This window comes from Mus caroli, chromosome 17, assembly GCF_900094665.2.
Source record: "Mus caroli chromosome 17, CAROLI_EIJ_v1.1, whole genome shotgun sequence".
In the NCBI taxonomy this organism is placed as follows: domain Eukaryota; kingdom Metazoa; phylum Chordata; class Mammalia; order Rodentia; family Muridae; genus Mus; species Mus caroli.
In genome coordinates this window covers 21,571,153-21,590,701 of record NC_034586.1, presented here as the reverse complement: position 1 = coordinate 21,590,701, position 19,549 = coordinate 21,571,153, and the positions used below count along the sequence as shown (strand labels likewise).

Sequence of the window (19,549 nt, the reverse complement as noted above, 5' to 3'; positions counted from 1 at the left end):
AATCTGGAAGCATCTAAAAGGAGCTATGGCCTGGCTGTGTTCAGCATCCCGCTGCTAGAGGTGAGTGGGATGTCCTGCTGCGAGGCCATATCTATCTTGTCCTGTAGCACTGGCATGTGCTTTCTCAGTGTTGTCCCCCTGGAAATTAAGACAGTAAGAAGGAAGCCCACGTCTGACTCTCCCCCAACCAAGGCGAAGGCTGAGAGCAGTCCCCTTCCCTCATGTGGTTCAGGCCTGGCTTAAGGCCCATCTGTAGCTCTGTACAGGATCCCCACCCACACATTCCCAGGGCATGAGACGCTTCACTCCCAGATGCCTGGGCCAGGACTCATTTGTTCTTGGGACACTCAGAGAGGCTGAACCATCTGTCCACACCTAATTCCTAGATGAGGAAACTGAGTCAGAGGAGATCAGCTTATTAGCATTTCCATGGATAGAGCCAGCCCCTGGGGATCTGGGGTGGGGGCAGGGTGCCAGGACTCCATACTCAGGCAACCTGAGGTATAGGCAGAGATAAAAACCCAGCCATCTCCCACCTGGTCAGCTGCTTTCCCCCTTGCTGTACACAGACCATCGGCATTTGCCTGGAATGTAGACTGCTCCACACCCTATTGCCCCAGCACATCTCACCATGCTCTGCCTGGCTCCACTACAGCCCGTGGAGACCTGGACCAGTGGCCGCTCTCCATACTTTCTCTTCCTCCAGGACCTGAGTCTTGAGCCTACAATGGTGCTGAACTGTCTACACATTTGTAGCAACAGCCAAAGCTGTCCCCATCCAGGGTTTTCCCTAGGGTGCCAGGGGTGAGGCATGCAGAGAGCACCAGAGTGAGAGTCAGGTGGCAGATAGGTCACATGGGGGTCACAGGGATGCCAGCCAGTATGAACAAGTCTCCAGTGAATGACTCCTGGTCCACTTTCAATTAGGACAGCCTGGTGCTGGTGACCTGCGATTGGAAACTCCAGTTCAGCTGGGGCTTCTCATAACAGGGTGCCAGGGACTTTCCTGGGGATCTTATTTCCTAGACACAGCTCCAGTGTCCAGATTGTTAAGGGGCTCACATTGGTCTTATGGGGATCAGAGTGACAGGAGAGCCTATGCTAACTTAGAGGTCAGTAGTACTCATATCCAAAGTGCATTGTGGGTAGGGTGAACAGTCATCTCCAGCAGTGCCTCTTGGCACCTCTGGACCAACAGGCCAAGGGTCAGGACAAGCACAGCGCAGGTTCTGAGAACTGTCAGAAGAGCCAGACATTCTCTGCCCATCATGGGTGTTCCACTCTGCCATGCCTAGGGGAGTGGCAAGGACTCACCTCCCTTCTGCCCCTCACTTCCTGTGTAACTCTAGCTGGCCTCAAGATATCTCTGTGCTTAAGGCAGAGCCAGGTGGCCCCTGTGTTAACAACCCACCCGTTTTTTGATCCCACCCACCCTCACCCACCCAAGCCTGACCTTTGCAAGGAATGTGGTCTGACTTCATTTCCTATCACTCAGGGCTAGCCCTCCACTGGGCTGGGGGGAGGCTTTGCATGTGGCTGTAGAGACAGTGCCAGGCAAAGAAGCAGAGAGAGGCTGTGATTTTTTTTTTTTAACTGTAACCCCTCACCTGCCAAGCTGGAGGGAGCTGGAGGGAGAACACCCACTTCCCCTCACACTCCATGTTGAGGAGCCTTCTGGGGAATAAGGGACAATGTTGCCTGGCTATAAAGGAAAATCAGGGTCAACTCTCTCCATGGCTAGGTCCTATCTTAGAGTCCTAGACAGGGCCAGCAAGGCCTGGCATAGATTGGCGCTCAGCAGGTGTGAGGGCGTAACTGAGCAGGGGTGCTGATGCTGATCACAGGCGATAACTGAGCAGTGGATGCTGATGCTGACCATAGGCAATAAGGGGTGGGCAGTGGATGCTGATCAATGCTGATCATAGATGGTAAGGGGTGGGGTACATTTGAACGACTCTCCTGTGTTTCTCCAGTCCTGGGACCCCATACCACAGTGCCATGGAACCATCGTGGGTTTTTCTGTTTCACACCAAGATGCGTCTTTTGTCCGAGACAAGTGAGTACCAGAATCTTGAATTTTACATAACTATAGGACAGTGGCTCCCATCTGCATCTCTTAGGATGTGGGTATGAAAGATGCAGATCCCAGGGCCTGATGCTGCTTGTAGAGGCTCTTAAGGAACTCACACTAAGGCTGATAGACAGGTTTTGATTGACATAGGGCTGGCTGCAGGCTTCATAGTCTCCTGGATTGAGGGGACACATTGAGACATGTGTCTTGCCTGGGCTCACCTATCCTACACATCGTCTCCTGGTACACAGCTTGCTCTACCTCTACCTGCTCAGGGGCTTCTTAGTGTAGGAGCTTCCTGGCCTGCGAGGTCTCCCCAGACAATCCCTACTGCTGGGCTGTCCAGGTAACTCACACACGGGGGCATGAGAAGTCCATATTCTGATCAATGGGGGGCCAAGAGAGACCTGAGATAAAGTCAGCTAGAATACAGCTCCACACATGTTCAGGAGGGCACTTCTTGAAGGAACAGCTCCGCACCCACCCTGTCCACAGAGCCCCTGAGCCCCACCCCAGAGGGGACACTGGATTGTCTGGTACCCATTTATTTACCTGCTATCCTGATCATGCCAGAGCTTGAAAAGCTCTCATAGAAGCCATGTCACCCAAAGGGACTGATCTATGGAAGAGACATCACCCACCTCTACAGCATGGTCAGCCATGTGTTTGTGCAAGTCACAGATACCTCTAGTCCCATGCCTCAGGCCCAAGGGTGATCCTGCGTAATTCCCAGCCTGAACCACTCAGTGCTCCTGGTACAAACGGCAAACCCATAACAACCTAAGCAGGAGATAGCCCTGTCTCTTTGTCCTATGCTTCTAGTTCTGCCCTGCCCTGTGAGGCTGGAGGGTGAACTCAGCTGTCTACTGGGCCTCATAGCAGAGGCGCCCCACTGACTCAGACCCAGTGCCCCTCCCTATAGGAGGGCTGGTTCTCCTAGGGGCGGGCCTGGCAAGCGGTCAGTGTGGAGAGTCTGCCTAGTAGACACTACTGCAGGTGCTCACAGAAGTTGGACAGCTGCTTTCCCAGGCCCAAAAGCCCCTTCGTTGTCTCCAAACAGTGGTGTGGGTTGAGGGGTGGGACAGGTGGGGACCTCAGAGTCATTGTTATTCACAGACCATGGCCTTGCCAACAGCTCGACCCCTGCTGGGGTCCTGTGGAAGTCCCATCTGCAGCCTAAGCTTCCTACTGCTTCTCCTTAGTCTTGGTGAGTATGGGGTGGGCTGATCTCCAGGAAGTGGTAAGGGAACCTAGGCCTTTATGAATTGGGACCTTGCTTTCTCCTTGGGTCATTGTTAGGTGGCCTGCGTTCCAGGAGGGTTAGGACTGAGAACAATGAAAGGCCTGGAAATTGGGGACACTCCAAGCAGGAATGATCCCTAGGCCTACAGAGCATAAGCTATGACACAATGGGGTGAGAGACCTTAGCTCTCTCTACACCCAGTGGGCTCTGCAGAGGGCTGGGACCAGAGAGCAGCCCAGTTTTGCCCTAGCCTCTCTTTTAGCTTTGTACCCTCTGGCTAACAGGGTGGATACCATGTCTGCAGACCCAGACTACAAAGACAAGCCAGGTGAGGTCCTCTGGGGGAAACAGAAGGATTTTCTATTCTAGTCTTGGGGCTATGGGGTGATGTTTTCTGTACTTTACACATGAATATATACCGTCCCTTAGTGTCACTTTTCAAAGAGGGCTGTGGGCAGAGAGTTGCTGATCCCAGAGAGAGGCAGAATCCAGGATGTAGCTGGGCCCTGAAAGGAGCTGAGTTGGAGACAGTGGAGCCCTTGGGTGTTAAGTCCCAGGCCCCAGAGGTAGCCAGACTCAGACAGTTAGACAGTTACTTACTCTCAGACAGTTGAGACCAAGCTCTGAGGTAAAGAAGCACCTATCTGCTTGGGAAATGTCAGTCAGACTTTGTTCCCTTAGGAGGCCACACTCCTCCATGCTGTGAATGGTGCCGCTGACTTTGCCAGGTGGGTTCAGCAGCTTTGGGGGCGCTCAGGAGCCCTTGTGGGCTGAGTGAACAAGTGCCAGACATCCAGGTTCCCAAATTCTCTGTCTCTTGTCTGATCTCTACCCATTCCTTCCTGACCTGGCTGGCTCAGAGTTAGGGGAAGGTCTATGTCCCAGGGCCCAAGTACCTTGTCCCCCAGGTTGTCACTTGTCCCAAAGAGGGTCATGAGAAGCCCAGGGTTATGAAGGAAGGGTGCTCTGGGCGGGCAGGCAGGCAGTCAGGCAGGCACTTCCAAAGGGACAGTGTTGGATTCAGACCCCAGCCCTGTCCCCAGTCTCCCCACAGGCCTCTTTCTTGGCCTCACATGTGAGGAGGTATCTGACCTGAGCATGGAACAAGCCAAGGGGCTGGCTATGGCTGTAAGACAGAAGAACATTATACTCCGGGGACATCAGGTCAGTCCCCCACTATGGTCCCCACCTATACTATGATGGTTTGAGGGAGATACATGGTGGCTAGGAGGTTGGTGACTATTTTCTAGAATACCACTGCTCACCCTCATGCCAACTCAGGGTCTGGTCCTGGCTGGTGGCTCCCCTCAGAGCCCCTCTTGCTGCCTAACTGAGTACTAGGTGTGTGTATCTCCTGGGGGCTTAGCTCCCTGGGGTCTGAATGCCTTTCTTCTGGGCCCTGCTATCCCAAGTCTGAGCTGATCTTGCTGTCCCTCTTCTGGAGACCTTGCATTCATTGTCTTTCAAGGCTCGGGGTCCTCAAAATATGGCCAATGGTGGCATGACTCAGGATGGGGAGAGGGAGGCCAGTGTGACTAGCTTATATGGATTCAAGATCAAGACAGACCTGTCCCTGACTATTGAGGCAGTGGGATTTTCGTGCCACAGTCTATGAACAGAGCCAGGGTTCAGCCGGTGGCATGTAGGGTGGAATTAGAACTGGGGTGCCCCAGGCCATCCTTGAGAGCTGCTATGGCCCAGAACATTCTGAGCTGCATGTCCTGGTCTCCCGGCAGCTGCGCTGTCTGGCACGTCGCCTTCCTAGGCACCTCACCAACGAGGAACTGGACGCTCTTCCACTGGACCTGCTGCTCTTCCTCAAGTAGGCCTCAAGCTGGGAACTTGGTCTCATCCCCCCACTTTGTCTAGCCCTGGGCTACAATGTCCAGTGACTAGGTGGCTTTGTCAGGGAGGTACTTAGTGGAGTATCATATGTGTGTGTGTGTGTGTGTGTGTTTGTCTGTCTGTCTTGTGTGTTTCTGTCTGTGTGTATCTGTGTGTGTGTCTGTATGTCTGTATGTCTGTGTCTGTGTCTATGTCTGTGTCTGTGTCTGTGTGTCTGTACACTTACACAGGAACCAGCATACCCCTGTCTCCACAGCCCAGCCATGCTTCCAGGACAACAGGCTTGTGCCCACTTCTTCTCCCTCATCTCTAAAGCCAATGTGGATGTACTCCCACGGAGATCTCTGGAGCGCCAGAGGCTGCTGATGGAGGCTCTGAAGTGCCAGGTCTGGAATGGTACCATCTACTAGAGGTAGAGACAGCACAGAGGGGGCATGGTTGTTCCCCTGAGGCGCTGATGCTGGCTGTGTGCACAGGGCGTGTATGGATTTCAAGTGAGTGAGGCAGATGTGCGGGCTCTCGGAGGCCTGGCCTGTGACCTGCCTGGGAAATTTGTGGCCAGATCTTCCGAAGTTCTCCTCCCCTGGCTGGCAGGATGCCAAGGACCCCTGGACCAGAGCCAGGAAAAGGCAGTCAGGGAGGTTCTGAGGAGTGGAAGAACCCCATACGGGTGAGTAGGAATGGCAGCCTGTAGGCAGTGACATGTGAGGCTATCCACAGCCAGATTGGCTTTCCTAGGGCCAGGTCTCCCCTGCAGTATTCTGCCAGGTCTTGTTCCCTGGGAGGCTGCACTCCTGACCCCTCAGCAGAGGCATTTGTCTGTTCCAGTTTCTGTCTCCCGATGTCTACCTGGGGCCACATTCTTGGTCTCTGAGCCATGTCCTTGTTTCTGGACAGCCCCCCGTCGAAGTGGTCAGTCTCTACCCTGGATGCCCTGCAGAGCTTGGTAGCAGTGTTGGATGAGTCCATCGTCCAGAGCATCCCCAAGGTAAGGTCCTGCCTGCTACCCAGCCTGGCTTTGAGGCTGCTGGGCCTTGAGACTCAACCCACTATGCTCCATCCTCAGGATGTCATAGCTGAATGGCTGCAACAAATCTCCAGAGACCCCTCCAGGCTGGGGTCTAAGCTGACTGTCATACACCCAAGGTTCCGACGGGATGCAGAACGTGAGCCCAGAGCCATGTCTATTGGGTAGCACACCGAGATGGGACAGTAGGGATGAGGGGTCTAGCACTGTAGAGTTTCATTTGGTTCCTACCAGTGGTCCTTCCTGTCTCCTCAGCTTGGGCAGTCATAACTTCACAGGGTGAATAGGATTGCCTCCATCTTGTCAGTGGGTAAACTGAGGCCATTGTGTCACGGCAGGTGTGGGAGGAGCCTCTGACTCTTGTCTACCCCTGCAGAGAAAGCCTGCCCTCCAGGGAAGGAGCCCTACAAGGTGGATGAAGACCTCATCTTCTACGAGAATTGGGAGCTGGAGGCTTGTGTAGATGGCACCATGCTGGCCAGACAAATGGACCTTGTGAACGAGATTCCCTTCACCTATGAGCAGCTCAGTATCTTCAAGCACAAACTGGACAAGGTGATTCTTTTTTTGTCGTTTGTTTTTCGAGACAGGGTTTCTCTGTGTAGTCCTGGCTGTCCTGGAACTCACTTTGTAGACCAGGCTGCCCTCGAACTCAGAACTCTGCCTGCCTCTGCCTCCCGAGTGCTGGGATTAAAGGCGTGCACCACCACTGCCCGGCTGGACAAGGTGATTCTTTTTTGTTTTTTCGAGACAGGGTTTCTCTGGATAGCCCTGGCTGTCCTGGAACTCACTTTGTAGACCAGGCTGGCCTCGAACTCAGAAATCCNCCTGCCTCTGCCTCCCGAGTGCTGGGATTAAAGGCGTGCGCCACCACGCCCGGCTTTGGACAAGGTGATTCTTAATGGGCTCCCAGGTGCCTGGATAGGACTAGGGCTTCAGGAAGTTACTCTTGCCCTCACAGTCCCTTCTTCCATAGACCTATCCACAAGGCTATCCTGAGTCCCTGATCCAGCAGCTGGGTCACTTCTTCAGGTATGTTAGCCCTGAAGACATCCACCAATGGAATGTGACCTCACCAGACACAGTGAAAACTCTGCTCAAAGTCAGCAAAGGACAAAAGATGAATGCCCAGGTAACATCTACCCCATGGGGCATGCGGCCTGGTGAGAGATGCATCTCTTCTTGCCCCAAGGCGCCTTAATGGCTTCTTCCCACAGGCGATTGCCTTGGTCGCCTGCTATCTTCGGGGAGGAGGCCAGCTGGACGAGGATATAGTAAAAGCCCTGGGCGACATCCCGTTAAGCTATCTATGTGACTTCAGCCCCCAGGATCTGCACTCGGTACCCTCCAGTGTCATGTGGTGAGTTCAGGGATCTGCAGGGCCGAGTGGATATTCAGAGCTTTCTAATCCCCACCATGTCCTACAATGTCCCCCAGGCTGGTTGGGCCCCAAGACCTGGACAAGTGCAGCCAGAGGCATCTGGGTCTCCTCTACCAGAAGGCCTGCTCAGCCTTCCAGAATGTGAGCGGCCTAGAATACTTTGAGAAAATCAAGACATTCCTGGGTGAGTCAAGGCACACACGAGGGGCGGTCACCACAGGGACACTGCGGCCACTATAGTCATATGCTAAGTCCTACCCTCCCCCTGCCTCTTCCCTGGGCATATGTGGGATCTGACACCGATGACTCTTCAACCCCTTCTGACCCCAGTGGTCCAGATGGTTGCTGGGCATAGAAGGGCTTGGTCGTTGCCTAGGAAGAAGATAATCTCTGAGAAACTGAGTGTGCTAGTCATGAGTGGGACTGTGTTGTGCTATGAGTCTTTAAGCTGAGGCCTCAACACCTTCAGGTGGGGCCTCTGTGAAGGACCTGCGGGCCCTCAGCCAGCACAATGTGAGCATGGACATAGCCACTTTCAAGAGGCTGCAGGTGGATTCCCTGGTGGTAAGTGGAGGTGGGGACTCACTAGGGAGGGGTTCAAGACAGGCACTAGAGAGTCGCCAGGCTTCCTGAGGAGAAGGGCTTGGGAGTTGATGGGGGTCCTTATGTGGGATGGAGAGCCTTTTGTCGGGTAGAACCTCGGGAGGGCCTCTTGTGAAGCAGGGGTATAGGAGAGACAAAAGGCAGGACTTCCTGAGGAGAGGTTGGACCTTGTGAGGGAGGTTGGATGGGCTCTCCTGGAAGACATATAGCCTCCTGAAGGGCCCCTTGTATATAGGAGTTGAGGTATTGTGGGCTGTGGTTTACCCCCAGTGGCCCCCTCCAACCTTTGGGGGCCTAGAGACCCCGATGGTTACCCTGTGCTCTGACAGGGGCTGAGTGTAGCTGAGGTACAGAAACTTCTGGGACCAAACATTGTGGACCTGAAGACCGAGGAGGATAAAAGCCCTGTCCGTGACTGGCTGTTCCGGCAGCATCAGAAAGACCTAGACAGGCTGGGTTTGGGACTTCAGGGTGGCATCCCCAATGGCTACCTGGTCCTGGACTTCAATGTCCGAGGTAAGCTGGGCTGCCCTTGGGCAGAGCTAGGGGTGGGGTTGGGAATCTGAGTCCCCCTCCTCTCTTTGCAGAGGCCTTCTCCAGCGGAGCCTCACTCCTTGGGCCAGGATTTGTATCAGTATGGATTCCAGCTCTGCTCCCAGCTTTAAGACTGAGCTGAGACCACCACCCTGCAAGGCTCCTGGTCCCAGCTCTACTGGGGCCCTCTTGACCAGGAGGGGGTACCAGGGGTCATTGCCAAAGTTTGAGGACTCTTGAACTCAATAAACAGTGGCATATGCCCCCTTGAGATGTCCTGTAGTGTTCCTAAGACAAGAGGATGACTTTTGAGTTTCTTGTGATCACATAAATACAGCTCCCATATTCATCCTTCCCACTATCTTAGAAAGAGAAATGAAATATGGACACACACACCCCCAGGCAGGCGGTAGCTATTCAAGGCCTTCCTAGTGTGGTTGCTGACATTGCCCAGAGTAGTGGAAATCCTGAGACTCCAGCTGAGGGTGTGAGAGGCCACCACAGTCTAGGCCCTGCTAAAAGGACTGTTCTCAACAAGGCTCTAGCAGAGACACTTTGTGCAATGGCCTTGTGCTTTATTCAGATCTGCCAGCGAGGGCAAGTGACATTCAAGTAACACGGAGTCCCACCTGTCTTGGAATAGGCCAGAAGATCTGGACTCTGTCTCCTCCTACCAATTTGTCCTTTTAGTTGGGCAGAATGGGCTCAGATCCTGGGAGTCAGAGCCAGCCTCCTAGGATAGGGACATAGCAGCAGGTCCCCTGGGGTTGGGGAACATGTACTTCAGCCTAGGCAGGTGTCCTGTCCCATCTAGCAGCTCCGTTTCTCTGGAATCTGATGTTCAGGGGTTCGACTGCCTTGGGCCAGTACCATTGGCCCTAGTGTTCTGTGAGTAGTGGCCATTTGTCCCGAAGGTAACTGACACAGTAGCAGCCACAGAAGGCTGGAAGGCAGAGCCACTGCAAGTGACAGGTACCCCAGATGAACTGGAGGACTTCCTGCAGGTGGAAAGAGAAAGGGACCCATTAGTCTTGATTGGAAGATGCCCACAGAGGCCCTTCTGTGCATCCTCCCCTTCGTGGTGGTGACAGCTAGGAGGGTCAGTGGCAGAGCCCATCCATGACTGCTTTTCTGGTCTCAGCCTGGGCCCTTTTTGTGGTTTGGGTTATGGGAGGCATTTGTTTTGTTTTTGTTAAATCTGAGGATTGAACCTGGGCCCTTGCACTTGGCTAGGCAAATTTTTTTCAACTGAGCTACATCCACTGATGTGGGTGTGTGTGTGTGTGCACACGTATACAATACATATATTTTTTATACATATGTATATACACACATATAATACACATACATACAATATACGTATATAATTTAAAACTTTTTTTGGTTATTTATATATATGAGTGCTCTATTTGCATGTATGCCTGTATGATAGAAGAGGGCATCAGATCCCATTACACATGGTTGTGAGCCACCATGTGGTTGCTGAGAATTGAACTCATGACCTCTGGAAGAGCAGTCAGTACTCTTAACTACTAAGCCATCTTTCCAGCTCCTATATATAAATTTTTGAGGCGGGCTATCTCCAAGTTTCCCAGGTTAGCCTTAAACTTGCTCTGCTGCTCAGGGCAGGTCTTGAACTACTTGCAATCCTCCTGCCTCAGTCTCCTGAATAGCTGGGATTATAACCTTGGACCACCAGACTTGGTCTTGGTTTGATAGCTTTTGGACAAGGAAATTGTTTCACCATAGATGGTTCATTAGCCAATGACCTGTGTCACTTGTGACACATGATAGTTCCCATGAGGCAAATGAAAGGTAGGGACAGCCAGGGGTCTGCAAAGGATGGGACCAAGGGGTGTGGACCATACCTGAGGTGTGTGAAACACCATCATTGCCTGGAGGATCCAAGTCGTGGATCAAACTGGATGGTGGGTAGGCAGTGTTGGGGGGCCTGTTGGTCACATAGGCCAGTGTGGGGCTGGTGTATAGGCCCATATCAGACAGGTCTGTCATGTTGTGGCTGTGCATCCACAGGATGACATTTGGGTGGTTGCGGGCCTTCCGCAGATCTCCCAGGTTCTGGCCCAGCAGATTCCTCACACTGTCCACACCCATGCTCTGCAAATGAAGCCAGAGGTTTGGGAAGGAGGTGTGAGGATCTATGGGGATACCTTCCCTTGTAAAGGACCCAGCATGGTCAGTGCTGCTCCCAGCACTGAGCAGGATGGGCACTGTGGGGCAGAGGCCAAATGCCATCCGCACTCCTCTAGCTTTGGAACATATGCATCTAAGACCTGGGGTTTCCAGCTTGACCAACTCCACTCTGTCTGTCGACCTCACAGTCCTCCTGCCTCTTTGTCTTGAGTACTGAGATTCCTGATATACACACAATGCACTCAGACAAAGGGGCAGGGTTGTCAGGTCCAGATCAGCCTGGGTTATGGAGTAAGACCACATCTCAACGAAACAAAACAAAACAGAGGTAGCCCCTGGGCCCACCTTCAGTGTCAGGGGGTTGAGGTTGGTGAACGTGTCAATGTCCATGGAGATGTTGGCCTGTGCCAGGTATTGAAGTTCCTCCAAAGGGGCACCACCTAGAGGGAGTGGGTGAGAGCCAAGGAGGCAGAGGGCCTGTTTGGGGGGTGACACAGGATAAAGGTAGGGTAATCAAGGAGAGGCAGAAGGGGAGAGGAGGCACGGTGCAGAGCTCACCGAGGTAGGGGCGGATTAAGTAGTAATATTCTCCCACATTACTGGTGTTCCTAAAGGCCTCACGAGCCTTGATGAAGAGCGCATCCTTCCGACTCTGGGGGCAGGGAGAGATGTCTGGAGCTCCGGCTAGCCTAGGAGTGGGACGAGGCAGATGAGCAGGCTTGAAAGCTCCTGATGGGACCACTGAGCGTATCCCCCATCCTTTAAAGTGCTGATTTCTTCTTGCCCTCTGTATAACTCCACCAAATTTAAAACCACTGGATACCCCAGTGGCTGTATTTGGAAATAATGTATTTCTTTGCCGATGAAATCAGAGTAGAAGATGAAGGTCCTAGGTTGGCCCTAAACCCACCTCCTGGTGTCTGTAGGACACAGAGACACACGGGAGAGCAAGGCAGGCTTTCTGTGAGGTTCAGAGGGGCCTGGCCCTGCAGACATCTTGACTTTGCACTTCTGGAAGGCCTAGAGAATTTAGTCACTCAGTTTGTAATGCTTCTTTCATTTTATGCTTTTTAAAATTTTTAAAATATTATCTCTGTGTGTGTGCTCACCACGGTACATGTGTGAGGTCAGTACTTGCCTTCACAGTGTGGGACCCAGGGATCGAATTCAGGCTGTGAGACTTGGTGGCAAGCACCTTTCTGATTGTGTGTGTGTGTGTGTGTGTGTGCGTGTGTGTGCGTGTAGCCCAGAGTTTTCACTTCAGGTGTGTTCCTCAGTACCAATTATTATTTGGGATACCGACTGGGTTCATCATTTCAGCTAGACTGGTCAGATGGCAAGCAGGTCTTCCTCCTCCTGTTTTCCCAGTGCCTGCATCAAAGGTGTGGTGGTTATCTCCAGCTTTTGTTGGATGTTGGAGATCTGAATTCAGGCCCTTATGTGTGTGCTGCAAGCACTCTACAGGCTGAGCCATCTCCCTTGCCACTTGTGACATTCTCTTATGGCGGTCCACTGGACCTCTGGTGGCGAGGCTTAGACCATTCCACCCTCTCTCCCCACGGTCAGCTTCCCCTGGGGCTTCGGGTTGGGAAGGCGGCTGACTGGGAGGCTCACCGGAACTCTGAGGGCTGAATAAACTGAAGCTGCTTGAGGCTCATCCAGCAGAGACGGGAACCCCCGATGGCCACCAGAAGAGCTCCAGTGACCTTGCCGTTGTGGTCCAAGAACCTCTGTAGAACTGCCTGGAGGTGGGGCCAGGCTCAGTGGGGCTGGGCAAAGCAGACCAGCCGGCTCCCGCTGCCCCGTTGCCAGCCCTATCACCCTCACCTCCGTCTGGTTGTCCAGAGCCGCATCTGAGGCCAGCAGGATTATCACTGTGTCCCCGGATGTGATGTTCCACTGGCCTATTTCAGCGAGGGAGTAGAGGTAGACCAGCGAGGGGATGAGGTGCAGCTGGTCCTCAGGGATGCCATGTGGGTAGATCTGAGGCAGGTAGGCAGTTTCAGTTGGAGCTGAGCCCTCCAGCCTCCACCCCGCACAGACCAGCCACACACCTGAGTAAGTTTGGCTTTGACAACGCGCTGGCACTCTGCAGGCAGCGGGTGTTGGAGCAAGGGGTCCAGGTTGGCCCTGAGCACGCGTGTGCCTAGGCAGGATTCCAGCTGGGTGCAGTCATAGTGCACCAGGAAGAGGTCATCGTGCAGGGTGGCTGCTGTGATGTTGCCACGGACACAGGATCTCCCTGCAAGGTGTGCCGATGAGCAGTCTGGCAGGCGAAGGTCTGAGATGACAGCTTGCTGGCCTTGGGACTCTATCTGTAACCCTGGCCCTGACTTTGATCTTCTTCACTTTTTTTTTTGGTTTTTCGAGACAGGGTTTCTCTGTATAGCCCTGGCTGTCCTGGAACTCACTTTGTAGACCAGGCTGGCCTTGAACTCAGAAATCCATCTGCCTCTGCCTCCCGAGTGCTGGGATTAAAGGCTCTCTAGCCTTAAAGGTCTCTAGCCAAGAGCTTGGCTCAGACTGGGTCAAGATTAGGAATCCAGACTGGTGGAGGCATAGAGTTCCTAGTATACAGCAGTAACACTGACCTGTGCGCCGCTTGGGCCTTGAGGACACTGAAGTGGCCTTGGACTCTAGGAAGTTGTCAACGAAGCGTCTGGCATCGTGCCTGCTCAGTTGGCCTGCCCGGCAAGCAGCCACCACACTGCGGAAGAAGTCCAAGCCCACAGCCTGGTAGAGGCAAGTGTGTCTATTCTCAGTCATAGGAGGGGTCAACCTAGCCCCTTCCTCTGCCCCTCAGGCCCTATGTGCTGTGTGATTGGAGTACCCAGGGTACTCTGAACCATTCAAGGTTCAGAGTACTGTGTGGCATGCATGGTCATGGATGGATTGGTGGTACCCACAGCCAGTCCCACTCCAAGCACCTTCCTACCTCCTGCACCTTCTCCCACAGGTCGGGGCTGATGTAAGTGGCCAGAAGTCCAAGGGCCTGTAGCCCCTGCAGGTTCCAGGAGCCAGGAGGCCTGGTGTATGGGAAAGGATACTGTGTTGGAGTCTAATATGCTACCCCCTCTTCTAAGCAGGCTGGAAGAATATTCATAGGCTCTTAATTTCTGGCCAGTGCCCACACAGTTTTTGGGGGTTTATCTTGCTACAAACCCGAGGTTGTACAGCACCCTTACACCTGTACCTCACTGCTTCAATCTGCAACATCATAGTGGGGCTGAGGCTGGGGTTAGAATTTAAAGAATAGTAAGACTTCAGGGAGGCATCACTGCTGTCCTGGGTTCAAACCTCAAGCCTCTCGCATCTTATCTGATGCCCTCTAGCCTCCCTGGATCCCCCCACCCCAAGCCTCATCCCCGGAACCCCCACCCACCCTATTTGCGTCTTCCCACTGGCCAGCAGGGTGTTAAGGGCCGCAGTCTGCATGACAGTAAGCCTTGGGCAGCGAAGCAGGTTCTTCAGCACACTGGGGTCTGCAGTCACAATTTGTGCTGCCTCCATGTCACACACCAGGACCCCAAGAAGCCACAGGTCTGAAGCACTGAGCTGTAGGTGGGGTCCGCCCTGCTGAGACAGTAGGTCAGTGCTGACCAGGTAACTGGGCCTCACTGCTCTAACTACCCCCACCCGAGGAACCTACCAGACAGGCCAAGGCTGTGCGCTGCAGGGCAACTCTCTGGTTGGGCAAGTTGGTGAGCAGTTCTGTGTCCCCTTGGGCAGCATGGTGAATGAAGGCCCGGCAGTTAGTGTCCCCCACCTGGCTCAGACTAAGGAGAAGTGGAGAGGTGTCAGGGAGGCAGGACTGGGCCTCCCACCAGCCTTCCCAGTGTCTCCAGGGTGGCCCAAGACCAGAGGTGGCAGCCCAACCACCACTGGCAGGCACATAAGGGGACTGTCACCGAGGTCCTGGGTTCAAACCTCCCTTCTGATGGCAGGGGCACTCACTCATAGAAAAGTAGAAGGCTGGGTGGGTGGAACTCGAAGTCATCCTGGAGGCCCAGCTGTGCAGCGAGGTTGGCCAAGCAGCTGAGCTGAGCAGGGGGTAGAGGGCAAGCAGCAGGTTACTGTCTGTCCAGTGTGGACCGGCCCTTGTGGGACACTGCTCCGCCCCTACCCCCCTCAGCAGAAGGCATGCTTTAAGAAGGAACTGGAGACATGCATGAGAGAAAACTGCAGTAGCACAGAGTAGAGAAAGGCAGGTAGAAAAACCAAGGCCCGAGACAGACAATCCTGAGAAGCAAATGGACGAACTGAAGTGAGAAGTCAGAGATGAGCGGGTGTGGTGTTCCATGCCTCTGATCCCAGCACTCTAGATACAGACACAGGGGGATCTTTGTGAGTTGGAAGCCAGCCTGGTCTACAAAGTGAGTTCAAGAGCAACCAAGATTATGTAGAGACCCTGTCTCAAAATTAAAAAAAAAAAAAAATCCAGAGATGTTTAAATTTGAGCTGCAGCTGTTCAACTGTGTGTAAGTTCTAACATTCACCCGAGGCGAGCGGCCCCACAGATGGTTAAAGCTTTGCCTACAAAGTGCTCACCTCCATCTGTCCCTCCCCCCTCCCTTCCTCCCTCCCTCTCTCCTTCTCTCCCTCCCTCCCTCCCTTCTTTTCTTTCCTTTATAGGGGTTTCACTATGTAGCCTGTCTAACCTTGAGCTCACGATTCTCCTGAGTCCTGAGAGGCCAGGAATACATCATGTCTAGTGTGGTGAGACGTCGCCATGTTCCCCGCCCACACGAGTGGGTAATGGCAGATTCTGCCTTTCCATGAACAGGTTCATTCCCTCTAATCTGTCGTACCTGCATATGGTTGGACATTCTTTTTTTTTTTTTTTTTTTTTTTTTTTTTTTTTTGAGACAGGGTTTTTCTTTGTAGCCCTGGTTGTCCTGGAACTCTATAGACCAGGCTGGCCTCAAACTCAGAAATCGGACTGCCTCTGCCTCCCAAGTGCTGGGATTAAAGGCGTGTGCCACCATGCCCCGCTGGTTGGACATTCTTTACCACCCCTTTGTCAAGGAATGTGCAGCAAAGGCGTCCTTGTTTCCACTTTGTGTCTCCGCACTCGCCAGCAGCCAGGCTCGGGGCGCTTCACCGTTCCTCGGGAGCAGCTTCTGGTGTTGATGTCCTGCCGACTTTGTTCATGTTTGCCTCTGGTTTTTCATCTAGCTCTCTCTTCTTTTAGATTTCTCTCTCTCATTTTCCCCTGGTTTTCTGATAGAAAACTACACTGTCCAGATATTTTTCTTTTGGCACTTTCTTCCCCCTGTGGTAGTGGGGTTGCGTCCATGCTATGGCATGTGTGTGGGGTTGTGTACATGCTATGGCATGTGTGTGGGGTTGCATACATGCTATGGCATGTGTGTGGCATGTGTGTGGAGGACAGCATGTGGTAGATGATTCTCTCTTTCCATCATCTGGATTCTGGGGCCAAAATCAGTTTGTTAGGCTAGTGACAAAACCCTTTACCAGCTGAGCCCACCTGCATCTTAGCCAGGCATGGTGGCACACACCTTTAATCCCAGCACTTGGGAGGCAGAGGCAGGCAGATTTCTGAGTTCGTGGCCAGCCTGGTTTACAAAGTGAGTTCCAGGACAGCCAGAGCTATACAGAGAAACCCTTTCTCGAAAAAAAAACCACCACCACCACCAACAACAAAAACAAGACTTGCATCTTTCTCTTTTCTAGCACACGAATTCAAAACTGTAGTCCGCCATCGCTCCTGCTGCACTACATTGGTGTGGATAAGTTTTCTTTCTTCCAGACAAGGCCCTGCTCCGTAGCTCAGGTTCAAACTCACTGTCCTCTTGTGTCGGTCTTCAGACTGCTGGGATCCCAGCATAGACCAGCATGGCAGGCTGCATTTTTAATTTTCATTTAGCTTAAAACTTTCCCACAACTGTCCTGATGCCAGCCATGGTAGTGCCCACCTGGAATCCAAGCACTTGGAAGGTTTTTAACTTCACGAGTTTAAGTTCAGGGCTGGAGAGATGGGTAAGTGGTTAAGGTTTTCCTTAACTGCTCCTGCGGAGAACTTTGCTTCACAGCCCTCACCTGATGGCTGACAACTGTCTGTAAGTCCAGTTCCAGGGAATCCAACACTCTCTTCTGGCCCTCTCCAGTGCTGCATACATACATGTACACAGACATATATGCAGAAAAACATACATATACTTTAAAAAAAATCTTTAAAAGAAAAAGAGTTAAGGCCATCCTTGGCTATGCGGTGAGTTCAAGACCAGACTGGAATACATGAGACCTCACCTCCAGAAATAAAATCTTGCAAGTTTTGTTCATGGGCTGGAGAGATGGCTCAGTAGTTAAGAGCACCGGCTGCACTTCCAGAGGAACTGGGTTCAATTTCCAGCACCAACATGGTGGCTCACAACCATCCATAACTTCAGTTCTGAGGCATCTCACACCCTCTTCTGAGCTCTGGAGGCACCGGGCATGCATATGACGTGCATACATACACACACGACAGCAAACAGCCATACATATAAAAATAAATCTATTTTAAAGAGTGTATTGTTCAGCCAGGTGGTGATGGTGCACGCCTTTAATTCCAGCACTTGGGAGGCAAAGGCAGGTAAATTTCTGTGAGTTCAAGGTCAGCCTAGTCTATAGAGTGAGTGCCAGGACAGTCAGGGTTACACAGAGAAACCCTGTCTCGAAAAACCAAAAGAGTGTGTTGTTCAATTTCCAAGTGTCTGAGAGTTCTCCATCCACTTTCTGCCATTGATTTCTTGTTCAAGTTCACTGTGCTCCGAGAGCAGATACTGGATGCTTTCTTTGCAAGGATTGAAGGTGGATCTCGGAGCCAGTGATGCGTTCGTCTTGGTAAGAAGCCTGTGTTCTTGTTGTGCGGTAAAGCTGTCCACACACACTGGCTCCAGCGGTTGAACTTCTGAATGAGCTCCTCTGTATTCTTGATTCCTCTGCCATACCGGTTCTGTCCTGCTGGCTAGCCGATAGTGCTGGCTATCACAATGAATTTACCAGTTTCTCTTTCCAGTCTATCTGACTGTGCAATGTGTATCTGGACCATTTGAGGTTAGGTGCACACTCATTAAAGGTTGTTTGTTTTGTTTTGTTTTTACAAAGGATCTCTCTACACCGTTGAGACAGTCCTCTATTCAGTCTTTAAAGGCTGAAGTTAAAGGCCTATGCCAGACTGTCCAGCTCTTTCCTTCTCTTAACTTGGGCAGATGATGGTTAAGTTGGCCAAGTAGGCTCAGCCGGCCTCGGTCTAGTCTCTTGCAGCCCCAGTTGGGAGAGAGGCCAATGGGCTGAAAGATGAGTCCTGGTGCTGGAACACCCCAAGGAGGCATCACATCCTAGATGAGCCCTGGGAGTGGCCTGAGGCCGTGGACAACACCTTTATCATTTCAAGCTGAGGTCAAAGCACCCTGTATACAGACTTGCTGGAACATGCTGGAAACACCGATGTGGGTGCTCATGGATCATCTCATAGCAGAAGAGTCCCCTCAGAAGGGACAGACAGTAGGGCTACCAAAGAGTCACATTCTAGGTGGTCCTGAGGTTGGCAGGGTGACTTGGAGGCAGCCCTCTGCTTCAGGGAAGCTGTGTGCCAGCCCCGAAAGCCCTAGCAAAACTGGCCCTCCACCTGTGCACTCTCCTGTATCCTGGTCGTTACCCGCGATACCTGTGCTCTTTTCGGCCCTTGAAGCACTTACCTGCCAGGCTTTGAGTGCGACCCTCTGTGAAGCCAGGCTTCTGATTAAACTGGAGAGCTGTTCGCGGGGCAGCTGGCTGGCTGGCAAGCACCAGAAGTTTTGCAGGAGGGAGGTGTTGTTCCTGTGCAGAAGGAGGAGGCCATGTGAGTCCGAAGGGAAAGATCCATGAAGAAAGGCAAGGGAGGGTTTGGCTACTGCAAAGGGGACTAAGACCACTCGGCTGTCTCCACCATTGGGGAGTAAGAGGCAGGGAGTACCCGTTACAGACAAAATGTCCTTCCCCTTTTCCCTTGCTCCCTCTCTTGCTCTCTCCTTCCTTCCCTCCTTCCCCCATCCATCCTAGAGGACCTTGTTAGGGCCAGGTTCTCAGCCGGATGGGGCTTTAACATGGGTCCTGCCCTCACTCTGGGGTTCAGGCTCAGCTGGCTTTGGCTCAGGCTTGGACCAGTCCTGATGGCTGCTGAAAGGTACAGGGTCACATGCTGGATGATCACGGGTGAGGTCATCTTCTGGACGATTCTCGGGGTGTTATACAACATACACCTACTGGTGGGAGGCTGTCTCTGATGCTAACTTAGGCTTGGCTAGACCTACTTGGGAGCCTGGTCCTGCCTGACGACTGGCCCATTGATGAACGTGATTCCCAAGACATGGGGAAAAGACAAGCTCAGGCTGAAGAGCCTTGGACAGAAGAAGATGACTAAGCTAAAATGTAGGGAATAGCGATGGCCTTGAAGGTCCTGGTCCTGGTACAAGCAGTGCGGGCTGACGGCCAAAAGCTCCAAGGGAGCCTGGCTTCACAGAGGGTCGCACTCAAAGCCTGGCAGGTAAGTGCTTCAAGAGCCTGGAGATACTACTGGCTGAGGTCGTAAGTCCCTGATGGTTGAGGCTTCTTCTTTTTTTTTTTTTTTTTTTTTTTTTTAGGTTTTTCGAGACAGGGTTTCTCTGTATAGCCCTGGCTGTCCTGGCACTCACTTTGTAGACCAGG

General features: G+C 52.7%; 2 protein-coding genes across 3 annotated transcripts in view; one reads left to right on the top strand and one right to left on the bottom strand.

Annotated features, from left to right (window-relative positions):
• The first annotated feature begins 3,031 nt into the window (after window positions 1–3,031).
• Window positions 3,032–8,975, top strand: LOC110283922 (mesothelin). Of its 2 annotated transcripts, none has more exons than XM_021149464.2 (16): window positions 3,032–3,278; window positions 3,599–3,642; window positions 3,996–4,042; window positions 4,358–4,478; window positions 5,051–5,136; window positions 5,416–5,545; window positions 5,636–5,829; window positions 6,057–6,147; window positions 6,226–6,325; window positions 6,563–6,741; window positions 7,163–7,318; window positions 7,404–7,546; window positions 7,624–7,751; window positions 8,037–8,131; window positions 8,500–8,686; window positions 8,758–8,975. In XM_021149464.2, the coding sequence occupies exons 1-16, from the start codon at window positions 3,191–3,193 to the stop codon at window positions 8,844–8,846; spliced, it is 1,878 nt and encodes a 625-aa protein (XP_021005123.1). In that variant the 5' UTR covers window positions 3,032–3,190; the 3' UTR covers window positions 8,847–8,975. The 2 variants fall into 2 exon arrangements, with proteins under 2 accessions (XP_021005123.1, XP_029327290.1); XM_029471430.1 differs by having other exon boundaries at window positions 3,077–3,278; window positions 4,346–4,478; window positions 8,758–8,958.
• A 287-nt stretch (window positions 8,976–9,262) lies between these two features.
• The window catches only part of LOC110284322 (mesothelin-like protein), a 12,556-nt gene continuing 2,269 nt past the window's right edge, over window positions 9,263–19,549 (bottom strand). Inside the window, exons 4-16 of the mRNA XM_021150038.1 lie at window positions 18,562–18,682; window positions 14,813–14,898; window positions 14,508–14,634; window positions 14,241–14,431; window positions 13,794–13,884; window positions 13,450–13,591; window positions 12,913–13,100; window positions 12,686–12,841; window positions 12,473–12,600; window positions 11,417–11,547; window positions 11,204–11,298; window positions 10,573–10,822; window positions 9,263–9,702 (exon numbers count right to left, since the gene is read on the bottom strand). Coding sequence (XP_021005697.1) covers window positions 9,515–9,702; window positions 10,573–10,822; window positions 11,204–11,298; window positions 11,417–11,547; window positions 12,473–12,600; window positions 12,686–12,841; window positions 12,913–13,100; window positions 13,450–13,591; window positions 13,794–13,884; window positions 14,241–14,431; window positions 14,508–14,634; window positions 14,813–14,898; window positions 18,562–18,682 — 1,894 coding nt within the window. The 3' untranslated portion in view covers window positions 9,263–9,514. The remainder of the gene's footprint in view (window positions 9,703–10,572; window positions 10,823–11,203; window positions 11,299–11,416; window positions 11,548–12,472; window positions 12,601–12,685; window positions 12,842–12,912; window positions 13,101–13,449; window positions 13,592–13,793; window positions 13,885–14,240; window positions 14,432–14,507; window positions 14,635–14,812; window positions 14,899–18,561; window positions 18,683–19,549) is intronic.